Here is a 26929-nt window from a genome sequence, read left to right on the forward strand (position 1 = left end):
ACCTCTATTGGACTGCCCGTCCTCTTTCACTCATCCTCCTTTTGAAGCTCAGTTGGGTTCAGAGAAGACGTGACTTTGTATGGGTCCACTAATAGGGAGAGCGGACCCTGCTCTTGGTTTGAACCCAATTTCGACCTGGAAACTATGGATTATGCGACATGGCGGTGACTCAGTTGGACCTGGAGTTTTGCTATCATGGAGGGAAGTTGAGAGGGTTCAAGTGCAAGCTCTCAAGGTACCCACATGGGTTTATCAACGAGACTTTTTTTTCCATTGCTGCCCAAGTGCTTGTGCCCTTCCTGATGTCCGGGTATGGCATGGTGGGAGCTGGACTTCTGATGGACATATTCCAAGTGAGTAAAGAAAAGTAAAAGGTAGACGTAGCTACTAAATTATACATAACATCGTTTTAAGGTGCCCATGTATCTGCTTGTTACAAGAATCACTTGCAAAAATTGGGTAATAAGAGTGAACATAAATGGGTCATTTTACCAAATATGATCATTGAAGGTACTATAAAGACTTGAAATTGGAAACCTTATTAAAAATAATTTTCAAAAAACTTTTCCTGTTAACAACTATTCATCAGTTCATGCGATATTCTTTGTCAGCTGAAGTATTGGTAAAACTTGTAATTAGAAACTACAAATAATTCCACATGGAATTATGTTAGTCAACCAAAACAATACCAACTTGTAAAAAAATAATTGATGGTACATTGGTTTCCAATAGAAATGTATCCCCCCTCCTCCCCATACCACCAATCACTAAACTTTACCTGACTTATGGACTTAATGTAAAGCTGGCTATACACTAGTAGAATTACATTCAACACTTTTTGTTTTAAGAACATTCGTTTGAATTTCTAATTGGTATTGGGGTCAAATTGACGCAGTGACAAGAAAATTGGACATAAGATTGAAAACTTTTTCTCAAGTGAACACATTTCTAAGGCCTCTTGTACACTGCAGCTTTAAAAAGCTCAGTACAACGTTTCTTTAAGTAAAAAGAAAAATTGAAAAATCTGCTTTCCCAGTCGGTATTTTGCACCGGTTCACACAAATGAGCATAAATACGCACAAGTGCGCTCAAATATGCACATATGAGCATAAATATGAATGGATTTCCCCTAGGAATGTCTTGTACGTGTATACTCGCTTAAATACACGCAAAGCAAATTCTTGAAATTACTTCCAAAAAAGCAAACAATATTTTGTAGTATTTTTGAATGACATTTGTCCAGTCATCGACTTTACAAAGAATTTTCATATGAATATTTGTACGAGCGTTTGTTTGAAAATTTACTGGTGTATAGCCAGCTGCTGGCCATCCACTGGCTGAACAAAAAAAAAACCTAACTCCAAGCCAGTCTTTCTCAACAATTTTACCCCAGAGGAACCCTTGAAATAATTATTTGGTGTCAGGGCACCCCTGCTAAAAAAAAAAGTCATTGGGGGCCAGTGGGAAAAATGCCTTACAGGTTGTGGTCAGAATACCACCTTTTAAAACGGATTGTTGGAGAGGCATGGACTTTAAAGGCACTGGATTAGTTAAAATACCAATTTTATTAATTCAAAACTAAAATACATAAAAAAATGTGAACAACTCGCCACAAAAGAGACGTAAATATATACAACCACTGTATCTGATTAACAGAATGTAGCTACACATACAAATACTGATAATTGCGGTAACTGTTGAATACATCACATCAAAAGTATCTCATAAGCGGTGACAGGTGTGTAGACTGCCGTCCATCAAGATCGATCGATGTGATAGTAAATTTACAAAGAGTTCATATTGTACAGTTCCTGAGCCAGTCCTCCTATCTGGGCTTCTTAAGCCCCGTACACACGCGTCGAAAATTGGCAGGGAATTTTCGGCCAACGTCCGATCTGCCGATTTTTGGCTTGTTAGTATGATACTTCCGACAACCGACTCCGACTTTTCGGCCGAAAAAAATCTGGTGTGCAGACTATAACATTTTTGTTGGCCGTCAACACAACGGCCGATTTTCGTGCAGTCAGTACAGATTTCGACAGGGAAAAATCTGATGAGCAAGTCTGGGCATGCTCAGTGAAGAAAGAACACAAAGAAAGCAAACCAACACATGACATCACTTCTGAAGTAGAATTTTGTTGGGCGAGAAAATTCGTGTGCAGTCTAGGCACATTCCAACCAACAAAACACCACTCTGGACAAAAGACGAACGATCAGTCGGCCAGTAATCGTTGCGTGTGTACGGGGCTTCAGGCTCTTTTACAGTAGGTGCATAACAAGCTTCCTAATTACTTACTTGGGCAAGATCCTTAGCTATGGAAATATTACTCTCTTTTAGCTTATCTGAAATTCGTGGAGTCAGGGAATGCTATTTACTGGTACAGTTCCACCTTGGCCAACCTTTCTTGCTATTCCTGGAACCAGTCAGGGTTGTGGCATACCATTAATGGTTTCACCAGTAAAAGTGGCAAATTCAGGTCTGGTGACCTTCAGTAATTTGCAGATAAGACTGTCAGACCGGGATGTTACTTTATTTTGAAAAAATGGAAGTGATCTCATGATAATAATGCTGTTGGTTTTGCCAAACAGGTAGACAAAAGCAATGATTTAGGGGCACTCATGCCACTGCATTCTCTGCCCCCCTAAACTTCAAGTCTCCCAGTGAAGCTAATGAAGACTGCTTTCATACAACTGCTTCTTAAATAAAGTTACATGTAGAGTAATCCTTTAATGCTTAGTAGTGTACGCTTTTCCTAATCCATATATGCTAGGGTGTTCCTGTCCTTCTTAGCATGAATGCTTAACCGGCAGCCTTGAACCTATGAATGCTATGCTTTAGGAATCGACCAATATCGTTTTTTCAGGGCCAATACTGATTTTCCGGCCACCCTTCAGGCCAATAGCCGATATTAGGTGCCGATATTCTTCACATTTAAAGTTTTTATTTTTACACTGTCCTTTTAAAATGTAAACATCCCTTGTGACAGTAATAGGCAGTGACAGATACTCTTTATGGAGGGATCAGGGGTCTACACCTAAAAGCATTCAAAACACCAAGATTGGCTGTTTTGAATGCTGTCATTTTTTTTTTAAATCTGGTGCCTTTAAGGCTCCAGTAGCCAGAAGTGATGTCATGACATCTCAGGGTTTTTACATCGGAGACCCGATCAGAGCTGAATGCGGTTTTGTTCAGGTCTTTGGTCAGCCGCCGTACGTGCCGGTTGGTCCCTCGGGTCTCCCGGTGGGATAGGAGACCTGGGCGAGCCGCAGAAGGCGGCGGAGGGGGGAAAATCCCCCTCCCGCTCCTTGTAATGACAATCCAACAGCTGCTCAGCCGCATCGGTTGTCGTTACAAGAAAGCTGACCGTCGGCTCTGAACAACGGTATCGGGGTGATGCCTCTAGCTGCAGGCATCACTCCCGTACAACCACTTCAATAAATATCGGTCATATCGGCAAGTTTGTGGCCAATACTGATACTTCAAAAAAAGTTAATATCGGCCTCTGATTATCAACCCCACTGATAATCAGTCTATCCCTACTATGCTTACGATGAAATCATTGGGTGGCATCAAATGTTGCCTAGACATTGATTGCAGATGACTCTTCTTCCAAGCTGCTACACAGTAAATATTTGGCCTGTTTAGGCTTGGTGTCATGGGACTGTGCTTCTCTTCTGATTCCCAGGTGTTGTAAACTGAGTGTATGAAAGATTGTTGTAGGCTGGGATGGAGCCATCTTGTCTGCTGACATAAGTGGAAGTCACATGTTACTTGCTAATTGTCCTATTTATAGTACATTGTTCTTCTAATCAGCAGTCACTGTGTGTTTAACTCTTTCCAGCACTGGGATGTCTTCAGAACCATCACCGAGATTTTCATACTGGTGCCAGCTTTGGTTGGCCTTAAGGGGAACCTGGAGATGACACTGGCCTCTCGGCTTTCCACTGCTGTAAGTGATCTCCTCTGCTCTCATCTCTTCTTCTCCTGTTCTTCTCATCTCCTCTCTTCGCCTTGTCTCTTATTTGCTCTCCTTTTTCACCTCTCTGTTCCTCTTTTCCTCTTCACTTAATTTCCTTTCCCTTTCTTCTATTCCCTCATTCTTCCTTCTTTTCTTCTTCTGTTCTCTTCCCTTCCCCTCTTTCATTTTCATCTTTCTGTTCTCTTCTTTTATCTCCTCTCCTCCTGCTCTTCTCTGCTTCTTCCTTCTCTTCTCACCTTCTTCTGCTACCCTCACTGTTTCTATTTGACTTTTCTATCTTCTCTCCTCTCATCATCCTCTTCTCTGCCCTCGTTCCCTTCTCCTTCTTTGCTCTTCTCTTCCTCTCTCACCTTCATTCCTTTCTTCTCATCTACTTTTGTCTTTCCCTTTTCTGTTCTCACCTCTTTTCTTCTTTTACTCCTCTTCTCTCTTCTTCTCCCTCACCTCTCTGTTGTTCTCTTCTCTGCTTTCCTCCTCTCCTTTTCTCATCTTCTCTCTTTTCCCAACCTCTCCTCTTCTCATCTCTCTTCACCATGTCTCTAATGTGCTCTTATTTTTCACTTTTGCTTTTGCTCCTCCTCACTTTTTTCATCTTCCTTTTTTCTCTTCCCTCCTTTTTTATTCTTTCCTCTTCTCCTCATCTCCTCCTCCACTTCTCTCCTCCTTCCTCCTCTCCTCATCTTGTTCTACTACCCTCACCTTTTCTATCCTATCCTCTCATCATCCTCTTCTATGGTCTCCTCTTCTTCTCCTTTGCTCTTCTCCTTCTCCTCTCTTACCTTTACTGTTTTCTTCTCATATCCTCTTTTCTTTCCTTTTCCTGTCCTCACCTCTTTTCTTCTTTTGCTCCTTTTCTCTCTGCTTCACTCCCACTTCTCTGTTCTCTTTTAATCCTCCTCTTCTCTCCTCCTTGTCTTCTCAATTCCCCTCTCCTTTTCTCATCTTCTCTCCTTTTTTCTCCTAACCTCTCTTTCTCTCTGCTCCTTTTCTCCTCATCTTTTCTTCCCTTTTTCGATCCTCTCCTCTTCCCTATTTTCTTTGCCATTCTCCTTTCTTCTTCTCCCCCCTATTTCCTTGCCTTTTCTGCTCTCCTCTCTTTTTCCCTCCTCTTCTCTTCTTTCCTCTCTCTTTTTCTCTCCTCTTCTCCCCTCTCCTCTCTTTTTCTCTCCTCTTTCCCCCCTCTCCTCTTTTTCTCTACTCTCCTCTCTTTCTCTCTCCTCTTCTCCCCTCTCCTCTATCCCTCTCTCTTCTTATCCCCTCTCCTCTCTTTCTCACTCCTCTTCTCTCTTCTCCTCTTTTTGGTGGCCATTTATGAAACTATGAATTTTTTTCACCGTTCACTTCTCGGCAGTTCTCTGGGGAAAATTATCACCTCTGGCATCCTTTTTATGAAGTTTTTCCTCTGAGAACTGCCGAGATCTGTGTACAAGTGAATGGGCCCGCCTGTAATCTCGTGAGACAAAGCGAGAAACTGGTTAAAAAGCAGTGATAGATTATCACTGCTGAGTACATGTGGGCTCGATCCCCACTAATGTTAATAAAATAATTAGTCCCCCTACATAAATATACATGTATACTGCATACACATACACACACACATACATTTTATATATATATACACACATGAAATATATATATACATGTATGTGTATATATATATATATATATATATACATAAATATGGCAGGGGGACATGATTACTGTGTTGGGGGGTCTGAACGAGGAAGAAGGAAGTCGATAATCTTCCTTCTTCCCCCCTCAGTTCTCCCCGATTCTGTCTTCTCTCCCCGATTCACCACCTCCAGGCTGGTGAATCCGGGAGTGTGAATTCTGACCCAGATCACCAGTGAAGTGCGGAGATCGCAGCTTCATAACCTGGCCATTTCTGTGTCTGTCAATGACAGATTCTCCATGTGTAGAGATGATCAGCGGAGAACATGTTCTCCCCCAATCATCTCTGTTTCATAAACCAATAAAGATCGGAAATGAGCTGTGATCAGCAGGATCACTGCTCATCTCAGTTTCATAAAAGGACACCTTTGTCTTATTTCACTCCTCTCGCTGCCCCACTCTTACCTTCTTGGAGATACCCTCTCTCTTCATTACTCTCTTTCACTTTTATTGCTGCACGTTTCGTCTTCATTCTGAAGAGATTAAAGTTGAACATTTATTAGTAGTAAAAGCTTTCTTCTGTCTCTCTGGTATATTTACAGGCAAACACAGGTCAGATGGATGACCCCAGTGAGAGGTGGAAGATGGCAGTCAGCAATTTAGCTTTAATTCAGGTTGGTCATATCATTATTTTTCTCTGGTTAGAAAATGTGGGTGTGTTATTTCCTTATGGATTTCATAATGTTAGTTATGAAATCTTAAAGATTCCTAATAAAATGATGGTTCCTTGGATAAAAAACGTGGCTTTTTCCCATTCTATGCTTTGTGGAGGCTCATCAACACAACATGAGTTCTGCATCATTTCCCTGCCAGAGAGTACATCCAGGCTGGTGACCAAACTTTTCTGCACCGCAATAAAATCATAAAGTTTTGGTCACCAACCTTTCCACAACCTGTAAGTAATCTCCTTGTACTAGGCTAACTGTATTAAGCAAAGCAATTGAACTTTATAGATTTACAACAGTGTCCTTCCCTAGTCTAAATCCTGAGGTTCAGTGAATTGCAGTAACTGAAAGCCGTACAGAGATACTAGTTGTTATCTTTTTTTTTTTTGCATTTTTAATGAATATATTATTGGATCTTATGGGGTTCCTTCTGGAATGTATGGTTAAAGTGCAAAAAGTGAGATAAGTCATTAAACTGATAATATAGCACACAAATTTCCAGTAGATCACATGGGTGTTCAAACCCATGCAATCCGATTCTGCAAATCGCATTGCGTTCTGCAAACCGATTCCAGGGTGTCGTTAACTTAACCACTCCCCGCCTGTAGGATGTCTTATGATGTCCTGGACTTTGAGTGGAGATATCTTAATGATGCCTGCTGCTGCGGCATCATTCAGATATCATTCGTTTCTGCCAGCGATACACTGCAAACAAAAAACAAAAATGGCGGCTGCCTGCCTTATTGTTTTTACAGGCAGCGGGAGGGGACGTTTGATCGGCGAGCCGTAAAATGAATTGGCCGGTGGTGGAAGTTTACCATAGAGCTGACAGAGGACCAGATGGTCCCCGGCCATCTCTATGACCTTAGGAGGCCGGACACGACATTATGATGTCACTTCCGGCACCGGCAGATGTAAACACTGCCGTGTTTTTAGCTGGGAAGGCTGGGTCATTTTTGTTTTTGTTTTTTTATCTCAGGCTTTCCAGGCTAGAGGAAATAATGTAAAGTGGACCTGTCATGCCCTATTCCTGTTACAAGGGATGTTTACATGAAAAAAATAGAGTTTGAAAAATTGCTGCACAAATACCGTGGGACATAAAAAGTTGCAACGACCGCCATTTTATTCCTTAGTGCAGGGGTCCTCAAACTACGGCCCGCTGGCCGCATCTGGCCCGCCGGGGTCCTGAACCCAGCCCACCAGCAATTGTAGAACCGCTGTCTGCTGACATTACTTTTTTTTTTAAGGCTTAGTGTCTCTGCTCAAAAAACATATATAATGTTTGGGGGTTCTGAGTAATTTTCTAGCAAAAAAAAAAAAAAAATGGTTTTTACATGTAGGAGTGAAGTGTAAAAATTGGTTTGGGCTGGAAGTGGTTAACATACACACCCGCAGTGGTTCGCATGAATAGGGTGCGATTTTGATGTGGTGCAGAATTTGCTGCGAATTTTCAGCGCACAAGTTTGAAACGGCCCTTATACAGCAAGTGTAATTTTGCTGTATATTTATAACACCTAAAAAACTAAGCAAGTTGCTTGGCAAAAATCAACCTAAACCCAAAAATTCAGATAACATTCATATCATGACTTGCGTTTTTTTAACATTTAATTTATTTCTTCTACCAAAAATAAAAATGTAACTCGCTGTCATTTCAGGTTCAGGCCACAGTGGTTGGGCTCTTGGCTGCTGTCGCTGCCGTCATCTTAGGAGCTTTGTCTAAAGGTTACATTGAGCTGGACCAAGCTGCTGTCCTCTGCGCCAGCAGTGTAACCACAGCGTTTGTGGCTGCCCTGTCCTTGGGTAAGAGCCGTCCTTTTCTGTCCTGACCAGCAAAAGCTAATTTATTAACTTAAAAAGATACTGAGCTCTGTATAATTAATAATATGGAGTTATCACTTTTTTCTTTTCGTTTGTTTTTCTTGGTTTTGGTGTTTTTAGCTCGTCGGAAAACTGCGATTACTTGATTTGTTAAAATGTATCTGAAAGTCTAAATGATGTTGATGTTTAAAGATCCTATCATTTTTTTTCTTGCTTTCTGTGTCTGTTGGCGAGATTTCTTTTTACTTCCTGTGCTCCAGACAGAACAGGAAGTAAAAGGAAATCCCTCTCTAGACAGGTGTCGATGTTACAGGTGTCCCCATCAGATTTTCCTTCACCTCTTGTTTTGAGTTTAGATAAACAGTATCTCACAAAAGTGAGTACACCCCTCACATTTATGTAAATATTTTATTATATCTTTTCATGTGACAACACTGAAGAAATGACACTTTGCTACAATGTAAAGTAGTGAGTGTACAGCTTGTATAACAGCGTAAAATTGTTGTCTCTTCTAAAGAACTTCACACACAGCCATTAATGTCTAAACCGCTGGCAACAAAAGTGAGTACATCCCTAAGTGGAAATGTCCAAATTGGGCCCAATTAGCCATTTTCCCTCCCTGGTGTCATGTGACTCGTTAGTATTACAAGGTCCCAGGTGTGACTGGGGAGCAGGTTTGTTAAATTTGGTGTTATAGCTCTCACTCTCTCATACTGGTCACTGGAAGTTCAACGTGGCTCCTCATGGCAAAGAACTCTCTGTGGATCTGAAAAAAAGAATTGTTGCTCTACATAAAGGTGGCCTAGGCTATAAGAAGATTGCCAAGACCCTGAAGCTGAGCTGCAGCACAGTGGCCAAGACCATACAGCGGTTTACCAGGACAGGTTCCACTCAGAACAGGCCTTGCCATGGTCGACCAAAGGAGTTGAGTGCACGTGCTCACTGCCATATCCAGAGGTTGTCTTTGGGAAATAGACGTATGAGTGCTGCCAGCATTGCTGCAGAGGTTGAAAGGGTGGGGGGTCAGCCTGTCAGTGCTCAGACCACACGCTGCACACTGCATCAAATTGGTCTGCATGGCTGTCGTCCCAGAAGGAAGCCTCTTCTAAAGATGATGCACAAGAAAGCCCGCAAACAGTTTGCTGAAGACAAGCGGACTAAGGACATGGATTACTGGAACCATGTCCTGTGGTCTGATGAGATAAACAAGATAAACCTATTTGGTTCAGATGGTGTCAAGCGTGTGTGGTGGCAACCTGGTGAGAAGAACAAAGAGTCAAGCATGGAGGTGGGAGTGTCATGGTCTGGGGCTGCATGAGCTCCCCAGTGCTGCCGGCACTGGGGAGCTACAGTTCATTGAGGGAACCATGAATGCCAACATGTACTGTGTCATACCGAAGCAGAGCATGATCCCCTCCCTTTGGAGACTGGGCCACAGGGCAGTATTTCAACATAATAACGACCCCAAACACACCTCCAAGACGACCACTGCCTTGCTAAAGAAGCGGAGGGTAAAGGTGATGGACTGGCCAAGCATGCCTCCAGACCTAAACCCTATTGAGCATCTGTGGGGCATCCTCAAACGGAATGTGGAGGAGCGCAGGGTCTCTAACATCCACCAGTTTCGTGATGTCGTCATGGAGGAGTGGAAGAGGACTCGAGTGGAAGAGGACTCCAGTGGCAACCTGTGAAGCTCTGGTGAACTAAATGCCCAAGTGGGTTAGAGCAGTGCTGGAAAATAATGCTGGCCACACAAAATATTGACACTTTGGGCCCAATTTGGACATTTTAACTTAGGGGTGTACTCACATTTGTTGCCAGCAGTTTAGACAATAATGGCTGTGTTGAGTTATTTTGAGGAGACAGCAAATTTACACTGTTATACAAGCTATATACTCAGTACTTTACATTTTAGCAAAGTGTCATTTCTTCAGTGTTGTCACATGAAAAGATATAATAAAATATTTACAAAAATGTGGGGGTGTACTCACTTTTGTGAGATACTGTAAATACTTCAATTTGAAGCATGTCTAAAGTCTGGAGCAGCATTCCTAAAATACATTTTGAAGTATCTGTCAAACCTTTTCTAACATACCATAGCTACCAAATATCATGGGACTAAGGGTGCATTTACACTTGCCAATACACCCACTCGGCGAGGAGATGCAAGATCAGACTTCTAAAAAGGCCTTGACTGATCTCCCCTTTTAAGGGGATCGCCTGTTTGGGGCTACCCTGGATGACATCATTTAAGGTTTCACAGGGGGAAAGAGTACTTTTCTTCTGCAGGCTACTAAGGGCAAGGAACCTCGTTGTAGACATGGGTCCTCCTTCTCGGCTGATAAGAAGTTTTTTCGTCCCTCAGGGTCGACTAACAAGGGCTCGAAGCCTTTCAGGGCCTCATCTGGAGGATCCAAATGAACCTGGTCTCGCAAGCAGAGAGCGGGCTTGTCCAGACCCACGGACAAGGCTCCTTCAGCATGAAGGTGAGCCCTCACCTGTATTGGGAGTGGGGGGACTTCCTCATTGGTTTCCGGACCCGTAGACTTTCCTGGTACAAGACAAGTGGGTCCACAAAGTCGTTCAGTCCGGCTACAATATCGCGTTGCACCCTTTTCCCACGGCAAGGTTCTTTCCTTCCAACTTGCGCCTGTCCTTGTTTACAGGGTTTGTTTGGGGCTGTACAAGACCTGTTGCTTCAAGGGGTGATTGTCCCGGTTTTTCAGAATTTTTACTCAAACCTGTTTACATTTCCCAGGAAGGAAGGCAAGGTGCGTCCAACCCTGGACCTCAAGGCGCTGAACTGCTTTGTGCGGGTGCAGAAGTTCAGGATGGAGTCCATTCGCACTGTGGTGGCATCCCTGCATCAGGGGGATTTTTTTGCCTCTATCTATATCAAGGATGCTTACCTTCACATTTCCATCTGTGCCGGTCACCAGCACTTCCTCTGCTTTGCCGTGGGAAAGGAGCATATCAGTTTGTGGCGTTACTGTTTGGTCTCGCCTCGCTCCACGGGTCTTCACAAAAGTGCTAGCCTCGGTGCTAGCATTGTTACGCCAACAGGGGATTTCGGTACTGGGCTACTTGGACGACCTTCTTCTGTGAGCGGAATCCCCTACTGCTCCTCCCCTTTCCGGCTGGGGAGGCGTCCTCGGCAAAAATTCTGCTCAGCGGATCTGGACACTGAAAGAGTTTAGACTACTGATAAATGTCTTGGAACTCCGAGAGATCAGACTATGCATGGACCATTGGACGTATCGTCTTTAGGTATGTCGATTGCGCATTCAATCGGACAATGCCACGGCTGCGGCCTTTTGTCAATCACCAAGGGGGCACAAAAAGTGTCCTGGCGGCTCGGGAGGTACCTGGCATTCTAAGTTGGGCAGAACGGTTCGTTCCAGCCTTCTCGGCATTGGAAAATTGGCAGGCGGTTTACCTCAGTCGGCAGGCGTTGGACCAAGGGGAGTGGTCCCTTCATCCGGAGGTGTTTCTACAGTTGTGTCTCCGTTGGGGCATCCCCGAGATGGTTCTGTTGGCATCTCGGCTCAACATAAAGGTGAAGAGGTTTGTGGCTCGGTCACGGGATCCTCTGGCAGACGCCACAGATGTGCTGGTGACCCCGTGGGGTCAGTATCGTCTGATTTACGCCTTCCCTCCTCTCAAGCTTCTGCCAAGACTTCTACACAGGATCGAGGCAGAAGGGATTCTGGCCATCTTAGTGGCTCCGGACTTGCTTCTCCAGGCTTGGTACGCCGATCTGGTGCGGCTGGTTGCCGACGTTCCTTGGAAGCTTCCTCTCAGGGAGGATCTGCTGTGCCAAGGACCAATCTTCCATCCTGCTTTACAGTCACTGGCTTTGATGGCTTGGCTGTTGAACGTCAGGTGCTGATTGATAGAGGTTTATCTGAAATGTAAAAAATCCGCGCTTAGGATAATTTTAGATTTCTAATACTTGATGTTGGCTGCAGCCTACCTTTATACTATATTCCTAAGAATATAGTGAGAATAAAGGAAAAAGAAGGGGGAAGGTGTATGGCGCTGCCAAAAAGTGCTGATGTTTCTGTATGTCCAAAAATAGGTGTTAAAGGTGTATACAATATAAATCACCACTATAAATAAAGTGTCCAGTGCATCGTATGTGTATTCCTAATAAATATGTGCAATACTGTAGGATAATTCAACTCTGTAAATGATAAATATTTGTGCTAAACTGTGAGAAAAGGTGGATACAAAATAGGTGAGAATTGGAGAATTGCAGCGCCATACAGAGGTTTATCTGAGCCAGTGATTGCAATGCTGTTAAAAGCTAGGAAATCTACTTCTAGGAAGATCTTACCACCGTACATGGAAGACGTACATTGCGCGGTGTGAGTCTCTTGGTGTTCATCCTCGCTCCTTCTCGGTGGCTCGGATTTTGACCTTCCTTCAATGGGGGTTGAACAGAAATGGGCCTTGAGTACCATCAAGGGCCAGGTCTCAGCTTTGGCAGGCTTCTTCCAATGACCCTTGTCCACACACTCCCTGGTGCGTACCTTTCTTCAGGGTGTCCGACATTTGGTTCCTCCAGTGCAGTCCCCGTTTTGGTTGAGCTACTGTTGCCTGGTTGGCTACTGTTTAGCCTGGGGAATTATTTTTGCTGTTCCCACCCCTCATGTTTAACACTGCTTTGGGACATTCCAATGGTTATGAAGATCACAAGCTTTGTCCGTCAATGAACGAAAGAGTAAATTGGATTTTTGACTTACCGTAAAAAATCAATTTCTCTGATGTTCATTGACGGACACAGCACCCACCGCTCTGTGGAGTTGTAATTCTTCTGACACTGCTTGTAACAAAATTGAGTACCTATAGCAGGGAGAGGGAGTATGCCCCCTGGGACTGCCCATAGGCCTATTGAAGCCATTGAAGAGGATCGGACTAACATTCCACAGGCCACAATCACCAACCTGTTCAACTCTATGCGAAGGAGATGTGTTGCACTGCGTGAGGCAAATGGTGGTCACACCAGATACTGACTGGTTTTCGGACCCCCCCCCCCCCCCCCGATCCGCCCAATACAGTAAAGATGCACATTTTAGAGTGGCCTTTTATTGTGGCCAGCCTAAAGCACACCTGTGCAATAATCATACTGTCTAATCAGCATCTTGATATGCCACACCTGTGAGGTAGATGGATTACCTCTGCAAAGGAGAAGTGCTCGCTAACACAGATTTAGGCAGATTTATGAACAATATTTGAGAGAAATAGGCCTTTTGTGTACATAGAAAAAGTCTTAGATCTTTTGAGTCCAGCTAATGAAAAACGGGGGCAAAAACAAAAGTGTTGCGTTTATCATTTTGTACTTACAATGCTCCAATTTGGACCGATGTGACTATGCAAAAACGTCCATACCTGGAATTCAGTTTCTAAAAACCTCAACCTACTCTAACACTGTTCATCCAGCAGATGGTGAAAGAAAATCCCAAGCGTTAAGAAAAACCCAAACCTGACATCTGTACATTTTTGTGTCCTGTAGGTCTGGTGATGATTGGAGTCATCGTGGCATCCAGGAAATTCGGAATAAATCCCGACAATGTGGCTACACCCATCGCTGCTAGTCTGGGGGATCTGATCACACTCTCGCTTCTAGCTGGTGTCAGCACCACCCTTTTCAGCTACAGAGGTAAGACTCTTAAAGTGGTTCTAAAGCCTAAACATTTTTTACCTTAATGCATTCCTTGCATTAAAGTATAACTAAGGGCAAAATATTTTTTTAGTTTTGGATAGAGTGGAGAGGGTTTACAATGCTTTTCAGTTTTTATTGCTTTCTGTGCCCCATTAGGGAGGTTCACCCTCTCTATTTGTCCTGTTTACTATTATCATTGAAAATGAAAGTAAAAGAAAATCCCAAATTTTGGGTTGTTTCCAGAAAAGTAATAGAGGGGAAGGCTTCCAATGGGGACACTAGTTATGGTGACCTGGGGGGTCCCCAAGAGATTCACTTATTTTGCAGGGATTTCTTCTCACTTCCTGTTTGGCTATGGGACAGGAAGTGAAGAGAAATCCCCACAATGGAACACAGACGGCGAAAAAAAATCTGACAGAGGTTATAACTCTCCCCTACTCTGACCAAAATGTAAAAAAATAATTTTGCCTATAGTTCTACTTTAAGATAAAAAATGTTTAGGCATCAGCATTCCCTCTCACGCCCCCCCCCCCCCCCATCTCTTCTGGCTTCTGGGTGTCCTAGTGCTGTCAATCAAAGCCAGTAGTGGGGGGCGGGGCCGTGTCCCACTGTCTGTCATTCGAAACAGTAGCTGGGCTCGGGAGCGAGCATGCACAAGTCGCACGTAGCGACTACCCATGGGGCACTGGACAGAGAGGAGGGGCCAGGAATCCCAGTGGGGGACCCGAGAAGAGGGGTTTGGGGCCACTCTATGCAATTCTATTGCACAGAGCAGGTAAATTTAGACATGTTTGTTATAAAAAAAAAATGTAAATTGTACCTTTCAAATCACTTCAGGCTCACCACCCATGCTACAATCTTATTGTATAATCTCCCGACTGATCAACCAACAAGGGCCCTACCTTATTGGATACAAACTATCCTCATATTCATACAAAAACAGCAGAAAGAGGGCTCCTGGGTCAGTGTGAGAGTAAAAACAAGTAACGCTTTATTCAGATACACTTACATCAAAGTATCTTGCAAGCTGCACACAGGGTGGATGTGGAATACCAATCAAGCAGCCAGCCATCACGATGGAAGAAAAGACTGCTGTTGGGATAAGCTCAGACCCGCCATATGTATAACTGGCGGCATCTCCAGCTCTCACACCCACTCTCACAAGGCTAGCAAGAGACCAAATCAGGACGGGGCGAGCCGCAACGCGTTTCTGAGGCCCCACCTCCTTCTTAAGGCAAACTCGCCCCCCCTTCTGGAAGGAAAAACTTATACTCTCTGAAAGGAATAATAAAAAAAAAAAAGAAAAATAGCAAATCAGCAAGAAGACTGAAGTATTCCCATTTTCCTTTATTCTTTTTTATGTATATACTTTTTAGCTCATTGCCCGCTGTGCTACAGGTACATTTGTGCTGTGCTATGACAGTAATATACATTGGAGATTGGATCACAGCTATAAAAGCCGGCCAGTATTACCCTGTTGATCGGGCGACTAGCCATGCCCAGTTTTCTTGCTGATTGGCTGTTTTTTTTTCTTTCCTTTTAGTTATTCCTTCCAGACAGTATAAATTTTCCACTCCAGAAGGGGGCGGGTTTGCCTGTAGAAGGAGGCGGCGCCTCAGAAACGCATTGCTGCCCGCCCCCGTTCTGATTTGGTCTCTTCCTATGAGAGTGGGTGTATAATATTGTACTATTGTACTCAGTGATGTCATGGACAAATAGATTAAATATAATCCCTCCTTCATATAAATCTCTCCTACTTCTGTCTCTGCAGATATTCAATACCTCTCTCCGCTAATCTGTGTGATCTTCATCATCCTGATCCCACTGTGGGTGGCGATGGCTAAGCAGTCCCCTTCCATTGCTGAAGTCCTGAAATCTGGTTGGCAGCCGGTCATTGTAGCCATGTCCATTAGCAGGTGAGGGATTCTCAGATACAGGTTAGAGCTGGAGGAATGGAGCAAACAGTCACATGCTAGCTGTCAGTTTGTTAGGATCCTGATGCTAAAGATACCAACACCTTCCCCGGCACATTTGTTTTATACATGAAGCCTGCTTAATCCCATGCAAGGATTAAAGCAGAACTCCACAAATGTACAGGAAAGGCTTATGCCTCCAAATGCCTCTGAAAGTTTGTGTGCATTGACACATAGGCTAACATGGAGGGGAGTTGAGGCAGTAAAAAAACAGCAGCTGTAAAAATGTCCTGTGTGCATAATCCCTTAGGCCCCTTTCACACGGTCCGCATTCCGTTGCGGACCGTGCTCTGCTCAGCAGGGATCGATCTGCCGATCCCCACTGAGCCGGCGGATGACAGCTCCGTCTCCGCTCTGTGTGCGGAGAGGGAGGTGTCAGAGCCCTGCTGCTCTCTATGGGGAATCAGATGAGAGCGGACCACCTGTCCGCTCTCATCCGATCCGATCCACTGGACGGATGGAAAATAGGGTTTCCATCCGTCCGGATTTCACAGACAGGATCGGATGCGGATGGCAGCGGGTGTCAGCGGACATGTCACCGCTGACATCCGCTGCTCCATAGGGCTGAATGGGGCATCCGATCAGATCTGCCTAAAAAACTGACAGGTGGATCTGATCGGAACGCCCGTGTGAAAGAGCCCTTACAGGGAGAGACAATCGGGAACTCCTGAGTTCTTCCCACCAGGAATCACCAAATGGTTTTATGGGCAGTAGAAAAAAACGACAGCCTGACATTTTTTAGCCATTTTTGGCGTTTTTAGGCTTTTTTACATTATAGAGTGTTTTTACTGTAAAAATGCCCAAAAACGCTAACGCCAAAAAAAGCAAGTTTTTATAGCTGCTTTATTCTAGCAGCAGCATTGGCATTTTTCATTTCAATGCTTTTTATTGAGTTGTTAACAAAAAGAATGGAAAAATTACATGTTTTGATAACATAGGATTCCATGAATCTTTGGCAATACAAATGTTGCATTACAGGGGGGGGTATCTCTCCGTCATCCATACAATGCCATTATAACTGCATTCTTCATAACTGAACACGTTTAATTACAACAGGATAGGAGATAATGGTAATGCGCTATTCTCCGATAGAAAAAAAAAAAGTGCACTTCAATCAATACCCTGCCTAAACAGCAGTGCGATCAGCTGGCGGTTTACTTCATCTGCTACACCTTACTGAAATTTGAGTGTTTTTATTTCTCAATAAACGTTGTTTTTTTACCTATTACACTATGAGTACCTTTTATCTTCCTTTGGGATACCGTGTGATGCCTTGAGATATACTGAATATGAGGACATGATAACCGGATTGAAAGAACAAAGATCCCTGTGAGCATAGAGAGGAAGGATTACTGCCTTGTTTTTTTTTTTTTGCACATATCAAGCGTGCTTCAGGTGAGCGTGCATTGTACTCACAGGTGCACACCGGGTGAGAAGAGGCTAAGCACCAACCATTTAGAGGTTACCTTGTAATTTGCACATGGAATTCGTTGGATGCTGTCACTTTTAGCACTTAATTTCCAGCACGCCGAGCACCTTTCAGATGAACTTTTTTACAAATTACTTGTGTGATACATCACGGATGACCCCTTTTTATCACATTGCTTTAGCACAATATTAGCACTTTATTCTTTATTAAGGCACATATGTTTTCATGTTTACCACGTTTACATTTTTATATATCTGGCTTGCATGATTAATATTTTATGTCACTTGGATTCTTTGCTTATATATGTGGTTATTTTTAAACTTTATTCATTGTTACTTGCACATTTCGAATTTTAGCCATTTTTTGTAGCACTTAGTATGTATTGATTGGAGTGCACTTTTTTTTTTTATTGGAGAATAGTGCATTACCATTGTCTCCTATCCTGTTGCCTTTCAAGTGTTAGAGTATTTGTAATAGGTATATGCAGCAGTTCTTCTAAACCACCATTTTATACTATATTGTTTCAGTTTTATTCAGTGCAGTGCACTAGTTTCCTTTCTACATTTAATTACAAGACACACCCAGTAATTCACCTGTCATCTAATGCCATGTTGACCTAGGGCGTCAATGCCCTCATCCTTCTTCCAGAACAAAAGTGTATCTGAAAGAAGGAATGGGGAGACTCTAATATGGCGCTTTTCCACTGCATAGAACGGTACCGGCTTGGCACGCTTTTGTGCTTTTCCACTGCGGTACCGCATGGTATAGGGTCGGAACGGTTCGGTACGGTATAGGTTTGCTTTTCCACTGCATGGAACAGAACGGTACGGTACGGCTCTGAAAAAACAGTACCTACTCGATTGTGGTTCCAACAGGTACCAAACTGGTACCATATCCCACAATCCTTTGCATGCAGTCACTACTAGCCACTGATTGGTCAGAGAATCACACCCACCCCGTTGTTATCCCACCCACTTAACTTTAGTACTACTTTAGTGGAAAAGCAAACCTATACCGTACCGAACCGTTCCGACACTATACCATGCGGTACCGCAGTGGAAAAGCAAACCGGGCCAAGCAGGGCCGAGTAGAGCCGAGCCGGTACTAGCCGGGACTTGCAGTGGAAAAGTGCCAATAGAGTGTCTGAAGGGTCGTGATTCCCTTTCTGACCATATAGCCCAAAAAAGGAAAAATAAAGAGAAGAAATAGGGGGAAAGGAAAGTGCAAGGAAGTCCAGTGTCGTCACTCGCCACCTGTATCTCCTCATTGTGTTCTCATAGGGCTCCCTGTGCCGTGTTTTTGGTAGTGCCACATAAACGTATTAATACATTATTCTTTTCTTGATCTTAGTATTGGTGGCCTTATCCTGGACAAAACCGTAACGGATCCCAAATTCGAGGGAATGGCAGTATTCACTCCTGTCATTAATGGTACGTACCCTCTGACTTGTCTCTAGCGATGGCTGCTTGGCAGTTTCTCAGGGCCAGTTTCCTATTTGGCATTAGACTATTCCTGAATAATGTGTTGCCTGTTGTCTCCATAGGAAGCCCAGGGTGACAACAAGGGCACAACTGGAGACAGAGCGTTGTGACCCTATAACAGGAACCATAGATACATAGCTACACCTGATAATACTCTGGGTGCACGATCTAAGTATAGTATACTTTATTGCTGAAGTACAACAAACAACGAATAAACAAATTGGTGATCAATTGGGAATCTACGTTTGGGCTCAGGTCGAACCTGAAAAGAATCTGTCAGTGGCGGGCCAATCCCCTTGCCCACAGCTGATTGGTCTGGCACTAATAGATTCCTTCTGGGTTTGGTTTAACATGGCTTCTGACCGAACCCAAGCTCCTCCCTAATGATCAGCACCTCCATTAAAGCGGAGTTCCACTGGCTTTTGTGTTTATTAAAAGTCAGCAGCGACAAAAAGTGTATCTGCTGATTTTTAATAAACACATATTCACCTGTCCCACGGTCCAGCGATTCGGCTGGGGGGAACCTCGGTTCTCTCTGTCTTCTCCCAGTGGTGCCGGCATCTCTAGTGTGGGCACCCGGCTGTGACAGCTTACAGCTTCACAGCTCGTTGTACACTGCGCGAGCCGCGCTGCGCGTCCTGAATGAACGGCCAATCTTCTGGGACCTGTGGCGTGTCCCAGAAGATTGTAGGAAGGGAGGGGGAGAGGAGAATTTCCGCTCCAGCCATCTAGGCGACCCGAGCGGAAGTGGGAGCAGGCACCTGTCAAAACTAGGTACCCGCTCCCCCCCCCCAAAAAAAAATTACATGCCAAATGTGGCATGTCAGGGGATCAGGACCACTTAAAGCTGAAGTTCCACTTTTGAGTGGAACTCTGCTTTAAATATAAAAGGTCCATCTTTATTCGTAATACAGTCAAAACTTTTTTGACAGGAAAGGATTAAACATTAGTCTGAATGTAAAAGGGGTATAATGCAATCATTTGCTTATCAGTTGTATACTCCTCAGTGACATATTAAAGCTGGCCATACAGATTCCTCCATTCACACCTTTAAAATGGATGGGGGAATCTTTTCTGACTGCAGGACCCGCTGATTAGTGATGAGTTCAAGCATGCTGGCACTTGCTCAACTTTGAGGGACATGTTGGAAAATTTGCCATTGATTTGCGACTGCAGCCAGTCACCTGCAGCTTCTGATCAGTAAATCAGTGGAAGAGATGAATTCGGAAGTAGAATGCATGAAGGTAAAAATGCATGAAGGTAAAAAACCTTGAGCCTTTAGAACCACTTTATCAGTTGTAAACTAGATATGTTGCGGACTGTCTGTCCTAACAAAGGGTTAAAGATCTCAAGGCTTTGGTGGTACATTTTATGTTAATGCATTAAAAAAAAAACTGTCCCTTATTCGTCCATTCGTCGTCCATTCTAAGCAATAGTGTCCTATGTATAATCCAAAGAAACAACTGTAAGGCTCGGTTCCCCATACCATGTGAATCGGATTGGCTTTCAATGGAGCCGGTTTGCGCATGTGAGGTGTGGCCGCGGTGCGGTTCTGAAAAGGGTCCTGTGCGATTTTGGGTCCGGTACAGGTTAAAATTTCCACCTGAATCGCACCTGAACTAGTGAACAGAACTGCACCGGACTGCTGCACTGAAACCACGGCCGCATGTGTGAACCCAGCCTAAAGCCACTTTCACACGCATGGAGGCAATCAGCCTGTGGCACTGCCTATGTGTTATGGAAGCCCAGGTTGCTTTGATTGCGGCCTTCAGCTCGTTGGGTCTGGTGTCTCTGATCTTTCTCTTGACAATACCCCACAGATTCTCTATAGGGTTTAGGTCAGGTGAGTTTGCTGGCCAATCAAGCTCAGTGATACCATGATCATTAAACCAGGTATTGGTACATTTGGCAGTGTGGGCGGTGTCAAGTCCTGCTGGAAAATGAAATCAGCATCTCCATAAAGCTGGTCAGCAGAGGGAAGCATGAAGTGCTCTAGAATTTCCTGCTAGAGGGCTGCACTGACTTTGGACTTGATAAAACAGTGGATCAACACCAGCAGATGACATGGCTCCCCAAATCATCACAGACTGTGAAAACTTCACACTGGACCTTATGCAACTTGGATTCTGCGCCTCTCCACTCTTCCTCCAGTCTCTGGGACCTTGATTTCCAAAAGGAAATGAAACATTTTCCACAGTCAGATACTAAGTTTTGGGTTTTCACTCGCTGTAAGCCATAATTATCAAAATTAAAAGAAAGAAATGCTTGAAATATATCACTCTGTGTGTAACGCATTTATATAAAATATATGAGTTTCTCTTTTTGAATTGAATTACTGAAATAAATAATTTCTCTCTTTCGTTCATTGACGGACACAGCTCCTGATCTGCATGACCATTTGGTTATGCTCCCTCCTACAGGAGTAGGACACTAGGCAGAAAAAGAATCTGGCTACACCTATGGGCAGTCCCAGGGGGTATACTCCCTCTCTGCTATAGTTACTCCGTTTTTTTCTGCCTAGTCAGGAGTAAGGACTTAGTTCACTGCTGGGATCTCTGGTCCTGGCATTTCTTTCTTTTTAGATATAACATTTTCTTCAGTTTTTTTCCTGTGAGATCTGCAATCAACTGCCAGACTGGGCAACGGGCTGGATATTCTAGATCCAGTGGTCACTCCAGTCTGGCAGGGATCACGGGCAGACCTCAGCTCCGTGCTAGGTCGGCCGCGACATTGCCCCACCGGATGTCGCATACAACTGGGTCTCGGCCCCAGTAGCAGGGTTCCCCCTTGCTGACAGCTCCCCCCATTTCGATGGAGAGGAGGTTCTGTCTGGAGCGGTGCCTGCCTGGTTCCTAGTATGGTGTCCCCCTCTCCCCCTGGAGGGTTTTGGGGTAGACGTGGGCCCCTCCTTGGGACAGTAGGACAACTGGGTACCCCTCCTTTACATCAGGCATCCCCCCTGAATCTGGCCCCCCATCCTACCTTCCCTCCACTTATGCTGGGGCTGTGTGGGTGGTCTGGTCCACCTCCTGGGGTGGGGGCAGGTCGATATGCTGGCGATTGGGGCCCGGGAGTGATTTGCCGGGGACCAGACGATCAGCTGTGCAGGGGGGGGGTTGTACCTGGTGGGGGCTGTCTTTAAGGCCTAGGGATCCTTCCTGGTCCCTGGGAGCCTCATGGTGCCGTGCCGGGCCGCCATTTTTCTGTAGCCTGTGTGTTTCTATGCACAGCGGCCACGTTTGTGTAGTCTGGCGACGATTTTGCGGTGGTTTGCCAATGAACCCTTGTGGGCGGCGATTTCAGCGGTAAGAGCCCCTCCTCATCCCCTGGTGCTGACTCTTGGATCTTTTCACTTCCTGATCGCCGCACGTGGAGTGCAGATTATCCTGGTGTCTGCAGGTGCCTGTTTCTGCTGGGTGGTGAGTCTGATGGGGTTCTCCCCCTCTCTGCTGAGGATCGCTTGGTGCTTTGTGCCCGGCGACCGGGTGGTGCTGCTAGTGCAATGGACATTGTCCCTTTGCAGTATTTTACATTTTTTGTGGGGTCCCCCTGGAGACTCATGGAGTCTTTGGAGCACATCTCCCCACCTCATCCCCTCTCTGAGGCTGCAAGGCCCTCCGGGTCCCAACCATCCATTGATGCACTGACGGCGATCCTGGAGTCCTTTGTGTACCAGGTGGAGGTGGCTTTCAGGCGATGGGCTAGCAAAAGGCACCCCCGCCTTCCCCTGCCTCATCTATCTCATCAGATCCTGAATCTGATTGGGCGGCCACGCACGTGGGTCACCCTGCTGGGTCTGCGACTACATGCCCGGAATCCTCAGAGAGTGAGGATGATTCCTCCACATCTGCATCCGCGCATGAAAAGGCGCTGGTGGAAGCACTGATTGTATCTGTACATGAGACCTTGAAGATGGAGGACGCAGCTGCGACAGAGGCGTAGGTTCCCTTTAGCACTCACAAGCCATCTAGAGGGGCAAAGGTGTTTCCTTTTGCAGTCTATTTTGACAGAATTGTCGCAGAATTGTCGCTAAAGAGTGGGGACGACCAAAACGTCCCCTTGGGGTCCCTAAGCCATTTACTAGGCCTTACCCCTATGAGGAGTCCCTTATTAAGAAGTGGACTGTTCCACCGGTGGTGGACCCTCCGGTTTCCAGATTGAACAAGGCAACCGGCCTTTAAGGATCCAGCTGACAGGAAAGGCGACTACCCTGGATGACATCATTAAAGGTCTCACAGGGGGAAAGAGTACTTTTCTTCTGCAGGCTACTAGGGACAAGGAACCTTATCGTAGACGTGGGCCCTCCTTCTCGGTTCATAAGAATTTTTTTCGTCCCTCAGGGTCGACTGACAAAGGCTTGAAGCCTTTCAGGGCCTCCTCTGGAGGATCCAAATGAACCTGGTCCCGCAAGCCTAGAGCAGGCTTCTCCAGACCCGCAGACAAGGCTCCTTCAGCATGAAGGTGCGCTCTCGGGGGTGGGGAGACATTTTTGCTGGTTTCCGGACCTGTGGACTTCCCAGATACAAGACAAGCGGGTCCACAAAGTAATTCGGTCTGGCTACAAGACCTACTTATTCAAGGGGTAATTGTCCTGGTTCTGACTTCGGAACACTTTCAGGGTTTTTTCACTCAAACCTGTTTACAGTTCCCAGGAAGGAAGACATAGTGCATCCAATCATGGGCTTCAAGGTGCTGAACTGCTTTGTTCGGGTGCAGAAGTTCAGAATAGAGTCCATTCACACGATGTTGTTATCCCTGCATTAAGGGGATTTTCTGGCCTCTATTGACATCAAGCATGCTTACCTTCACATTCCAATATGTGCTGGTCACCAGCGCTTCCTCCGCTTTGCCGTGGGAGAGGAGCATTATCAGTTTGTGGCGTTACCCTTTGGTCTCGCCTCTGCTCCTCGGGTCTTCACAAAAGTGTTAGCCCCAGTATTAGCATTGTTACGCCAACGGGGGGGTCGCGGTACTGGGCTACTTGGACGACATCCTTCTGCGAGTGGAGTCTCCTAGTGCTCTGGTGGAAAACCTAGAAATCCCCATACGGTCCAGTTCGGCTGGATTCTGAATTCTCAGAAGTCTGCTCTGGTTCCGTCCACAAAGCTGACTCTGGACTCGACCTTAGCAAGAGTGCTCCTTCCTCTGGACAAACTCCAGAAACTGTAGGCTGCAATTTGTCTCCTGCTGTCCAGCAGATGGTCATCCCTCCGGACTTGCATGCGGGAACTGGGCCTGATGGTGTCTACCATCGAGGCGGCTCCATTTGTATAGTTCCATACGAAATCCCTGCAAAGAGAGATTCTGGCCAAATGGGACAAGACTCTGCAGTTTTTGAATAATCAGATCCGGCAGAGCCAGGGAACGAAGGAGTCCCTGATATGATGGCTTCACTCTCCGGCGCTTTGGCTCCCTTTGCTCTCCGCTGTACACATTCCCGGGTGGAAAACTGGCAGGCGGAGTGGTCCCTTTATTCGGAGTTGTTTCATCAGTTGTGTCTCCGATGGGGCATCCCAGAGGTGGATCTGTTGGCGTCTCGGGTCAACAGAAAGGTGCAGAGGTTTGTGGCTCAGACACGAGATCCTCTGGCGGATGCCGCAGATGTGCTGGTCGCCCCGTGGGGTCAGTATCGTCTGATTTACACCTTCCCTCCTCTCAAGCTTCTGCCAAGGAAGGATCGACGCAGGATCGAGGCAGAAGGGATCTTAGTGGCTCCGGACTGGCCTCGCCGGGCTTGGTACGACGATCTGGTGTGGCTGGTCACTAATGTTCCTTGGAAACTTCCTCTCAGCTAGGATCTGCTGTCCCAAGGATCAATCTTCCATCCTGCTTTACTTTCGCTAGCTTTGACGGCTTGGCTGTTGAACGTCAGGTGCTGATGGATAGAGGTTTATCGGTGATTCCAACGCTGTTAAAAGCTAGGAAATCTACTTCTAGGAAGATCTTCCATTGTACGTGGAAGGCAAACATTGCGTGGTGTGAGTCTCTTGAAGTTCATCCTCGCTTCTTCACGGTGGCTCAGATCTTAACCTTCCTTCAACGGGGGGTTGAACAGAAATTGGCCTTGAGTGCCATCCAGAGCCAGGTGTCGACTTTGGCGGTCTTGGACCCTTGGCCACACACTCCCTGGTGTGTACCTTTCTTCAGGGGTTCTTACAGTTGATTCCTCCATTGCGGTCTCCGTTGCCGCCTTGGGATCTCAAGTTGGTGCTTTCGGTCCTCCAGAAGCCTCACTTTAAGAATCTTCGGGAGATTCCCTTGCTTATGCTGTCTCAGAAGGTGGCTTTTTAGGTGGCTATCACCTCTGCATGCAGGGTGCCAGAACTGGCGGCGTTATTCTGTCGTTCACCTTACTTGGTGATTCACAGAGATAAGGTGGTTCTTCGCCCCTGTCCGTCGTTCCACCCAAAGGTTGTCTCTGATTTTCATTTGAAAGACATTGTGTTGCCTTCCCTGTGTCCCAGGCCAAAACATCGAAAAGAAATTGCATTGCATGCCTTGGATGTGGTCTGGGCAATTAGGGTGTACCTGACAGCTACGGAGTCTTTTAGGAAGTCAGACTCACTATTTGTGCTCATGGATGGGCTTCGGTAAGGGTTGTCCGCTTCCTCTGCGACCATTTCCAGATGGATCAGACAGACGGTTATACAGGTCTTTTTCATCAGGGATCAGGTTCCTCCTTTCCCTGTCAAGGTGCTCTCTACTTGGGCAATTAGTGCCTCCTGGGCCTTCCATCATCAGGCATCAGTGACACAGGTTTGTAAGGCGGCAACCTGGTCGTCGGTGCACACTTTCACAAAGTTCTAGAAAGTGGATGTGTTGGCATCTGCGGATGCTTCATTTGGCCGCAAAGTTTTACAGGCTGCTGTTTAGGGGACCTAATCCTCTTTGAGGGTGTATTGTTTTTTTTCAGGTGGGCTCCAGTTGTTTTTGGTTGAGCTCCTGTTGCCTGGTTGGCTACGGTTATGCCTTGGGAATTTTTTTTGCTGTTCCCACCCCTCATGTTTTAACACTTCTTTGGGACTGTCCCAGTGGTCATGAAGATCAGAAGCTGTGTTTGTCAATGAACGAAAGAGGAAATGGGATTTTTTGACTTACTGTAAAATCCATTTCTCTGATGTTCATTGACGGACAGAGCACCCATCCCTCTGTGGAGTTGTAATTCTTCTGACACTGCTTGTAACAAAACTGAGTAACTATAGCAGAGAGAGGGAGCGCAAGGGACCAGTGTGAAGACATGCATAGAATTTAAAGGGTTGCATTTTTCCTGAGCTTTTCATGTGCTAGAGGTGCCAATAATGGATGACAATAAATTCATATTGATCTAAATTCATGATATTAATTATAAAGTTTAGAATATAATACAATTATACATAAATGTTTTTTAAAAACTGTCATTTTCACATTTGAGTGCATCCTGCATTTTCGGTTTTGGTACAAAAATTTCCATTTGATGCACCTCTACCAAAACTTAAATTTTATGCAGTTTTACCAATTTCATTCTAATGGGAGTTCATATTCAGTCTGAAATGCTATTGGTTAGGGACTTCATCGAAATGTTGAACAAATTGATTGAATTATCTTTAATCCCGCAGGTGTGGCAGGGAACCTGGTTGCTATTCAGGCAAGCCGGATCTCCACCTTCCTTCATTTCTGGAGCATGCCAGGTGTCCTACCGTACAAAATGAGGCAGCACTGGCCCAACCCTTTCACCACCTTCTTCTCCTCCGGTATGTAAGCACAACATCTGTAAGAGCTGTGAATGTGGGCAACGTCCTGGAGAACAGTGACAGAAGTCATAGTGAATTAATGTTTAAGCGGTATTAATTGCCGATATTTCAGGAAAGTGCTTGTACCGGAGTGATGCCTGCAGCTAGAGGCTTCACCTCGGTACCGACGTCCATAGCCGATGGTTGGCTGTCTTGTAATGACAACCGATGCAGCTGAGAAGCGAAGCTCGGCTGTCATTACAAGGAGCGGGAGGAGATGTCCCCCCCTCCCTCTGCCTTCCGTGGCTCGCCTGGGTCTCCCGTCCCACTGGGAGACCCTGGCAATAGCCTGCATGGCCGGCGAAGACCCAATCAAAGCCGCATTCGGCTCTGGTCGGGTCTCCATGCAAAAACCCGGCAGTGATGTCATGACATTACATCCGGGTGCTGTCTGGCACCAGATTAAAAAAAAAATGACAGCATTCAAAACAGCCAAACTTGGCTTTTTGCAGAGGAGGGCTTTTTTTTTTAAATGTAG

At 45.4% G+C, this 26929-nt stretch overlaps 1 protein-coding gene across 3 annotated transcripts in view; it reads left to right on the plus strand.

Moving 5' to 3' along the window:
- The window catches only part of LOC309561020 (solute carrier family 41 member 1-like), a 75932-nt gene that overhangs the window by 47898 nt on the left and 1105 nt on the right, over positions 1 to 26929 (plus strand). For all 3 annotated transcript variants that reach the window (XM_082264733.1, XM_082264735.1, XM_082264734.1), the window contains exons 3-9: positions 3843 to 3950; positions 6194 to 6265; positions 7972 to 8116; positions 13650 to 13796; positions 15571 to 15715; positions 18552 to 18631; positions 26278 to 26412. In XM_082264733.1, the coding sequence (XP_082120859.1) occupies positions 3843 to 3950; positions 6194 to 6265; positions 7972 to 8116; positions 13650 to 13796; positions 15571 to 15715; positions 18552 to 18631; positions 26278 to 26412 (832 nt within the window). The remainder of the gene's footprint in view (positions 1 to 3842; positions 3951 to 6193; positions 6266 to 7971; positions 8117 to 13649; positions 13797 to 15570; positions 15716 to 18551; positions 18632 to 26277; positions 26413 to 26929) is intronic.

Source organism: Pelophylax lessonae (genome assembly GCF_965119305.1).
Source record: "Pelophylax lessonae genome assembly, chromosome: 8".
Lineage (NCBI taxonomy): Eukaryota > Metazoa > Chordata > Amphibia > Anura > Ranidae > Pelophylax > Pelophylax lessonae.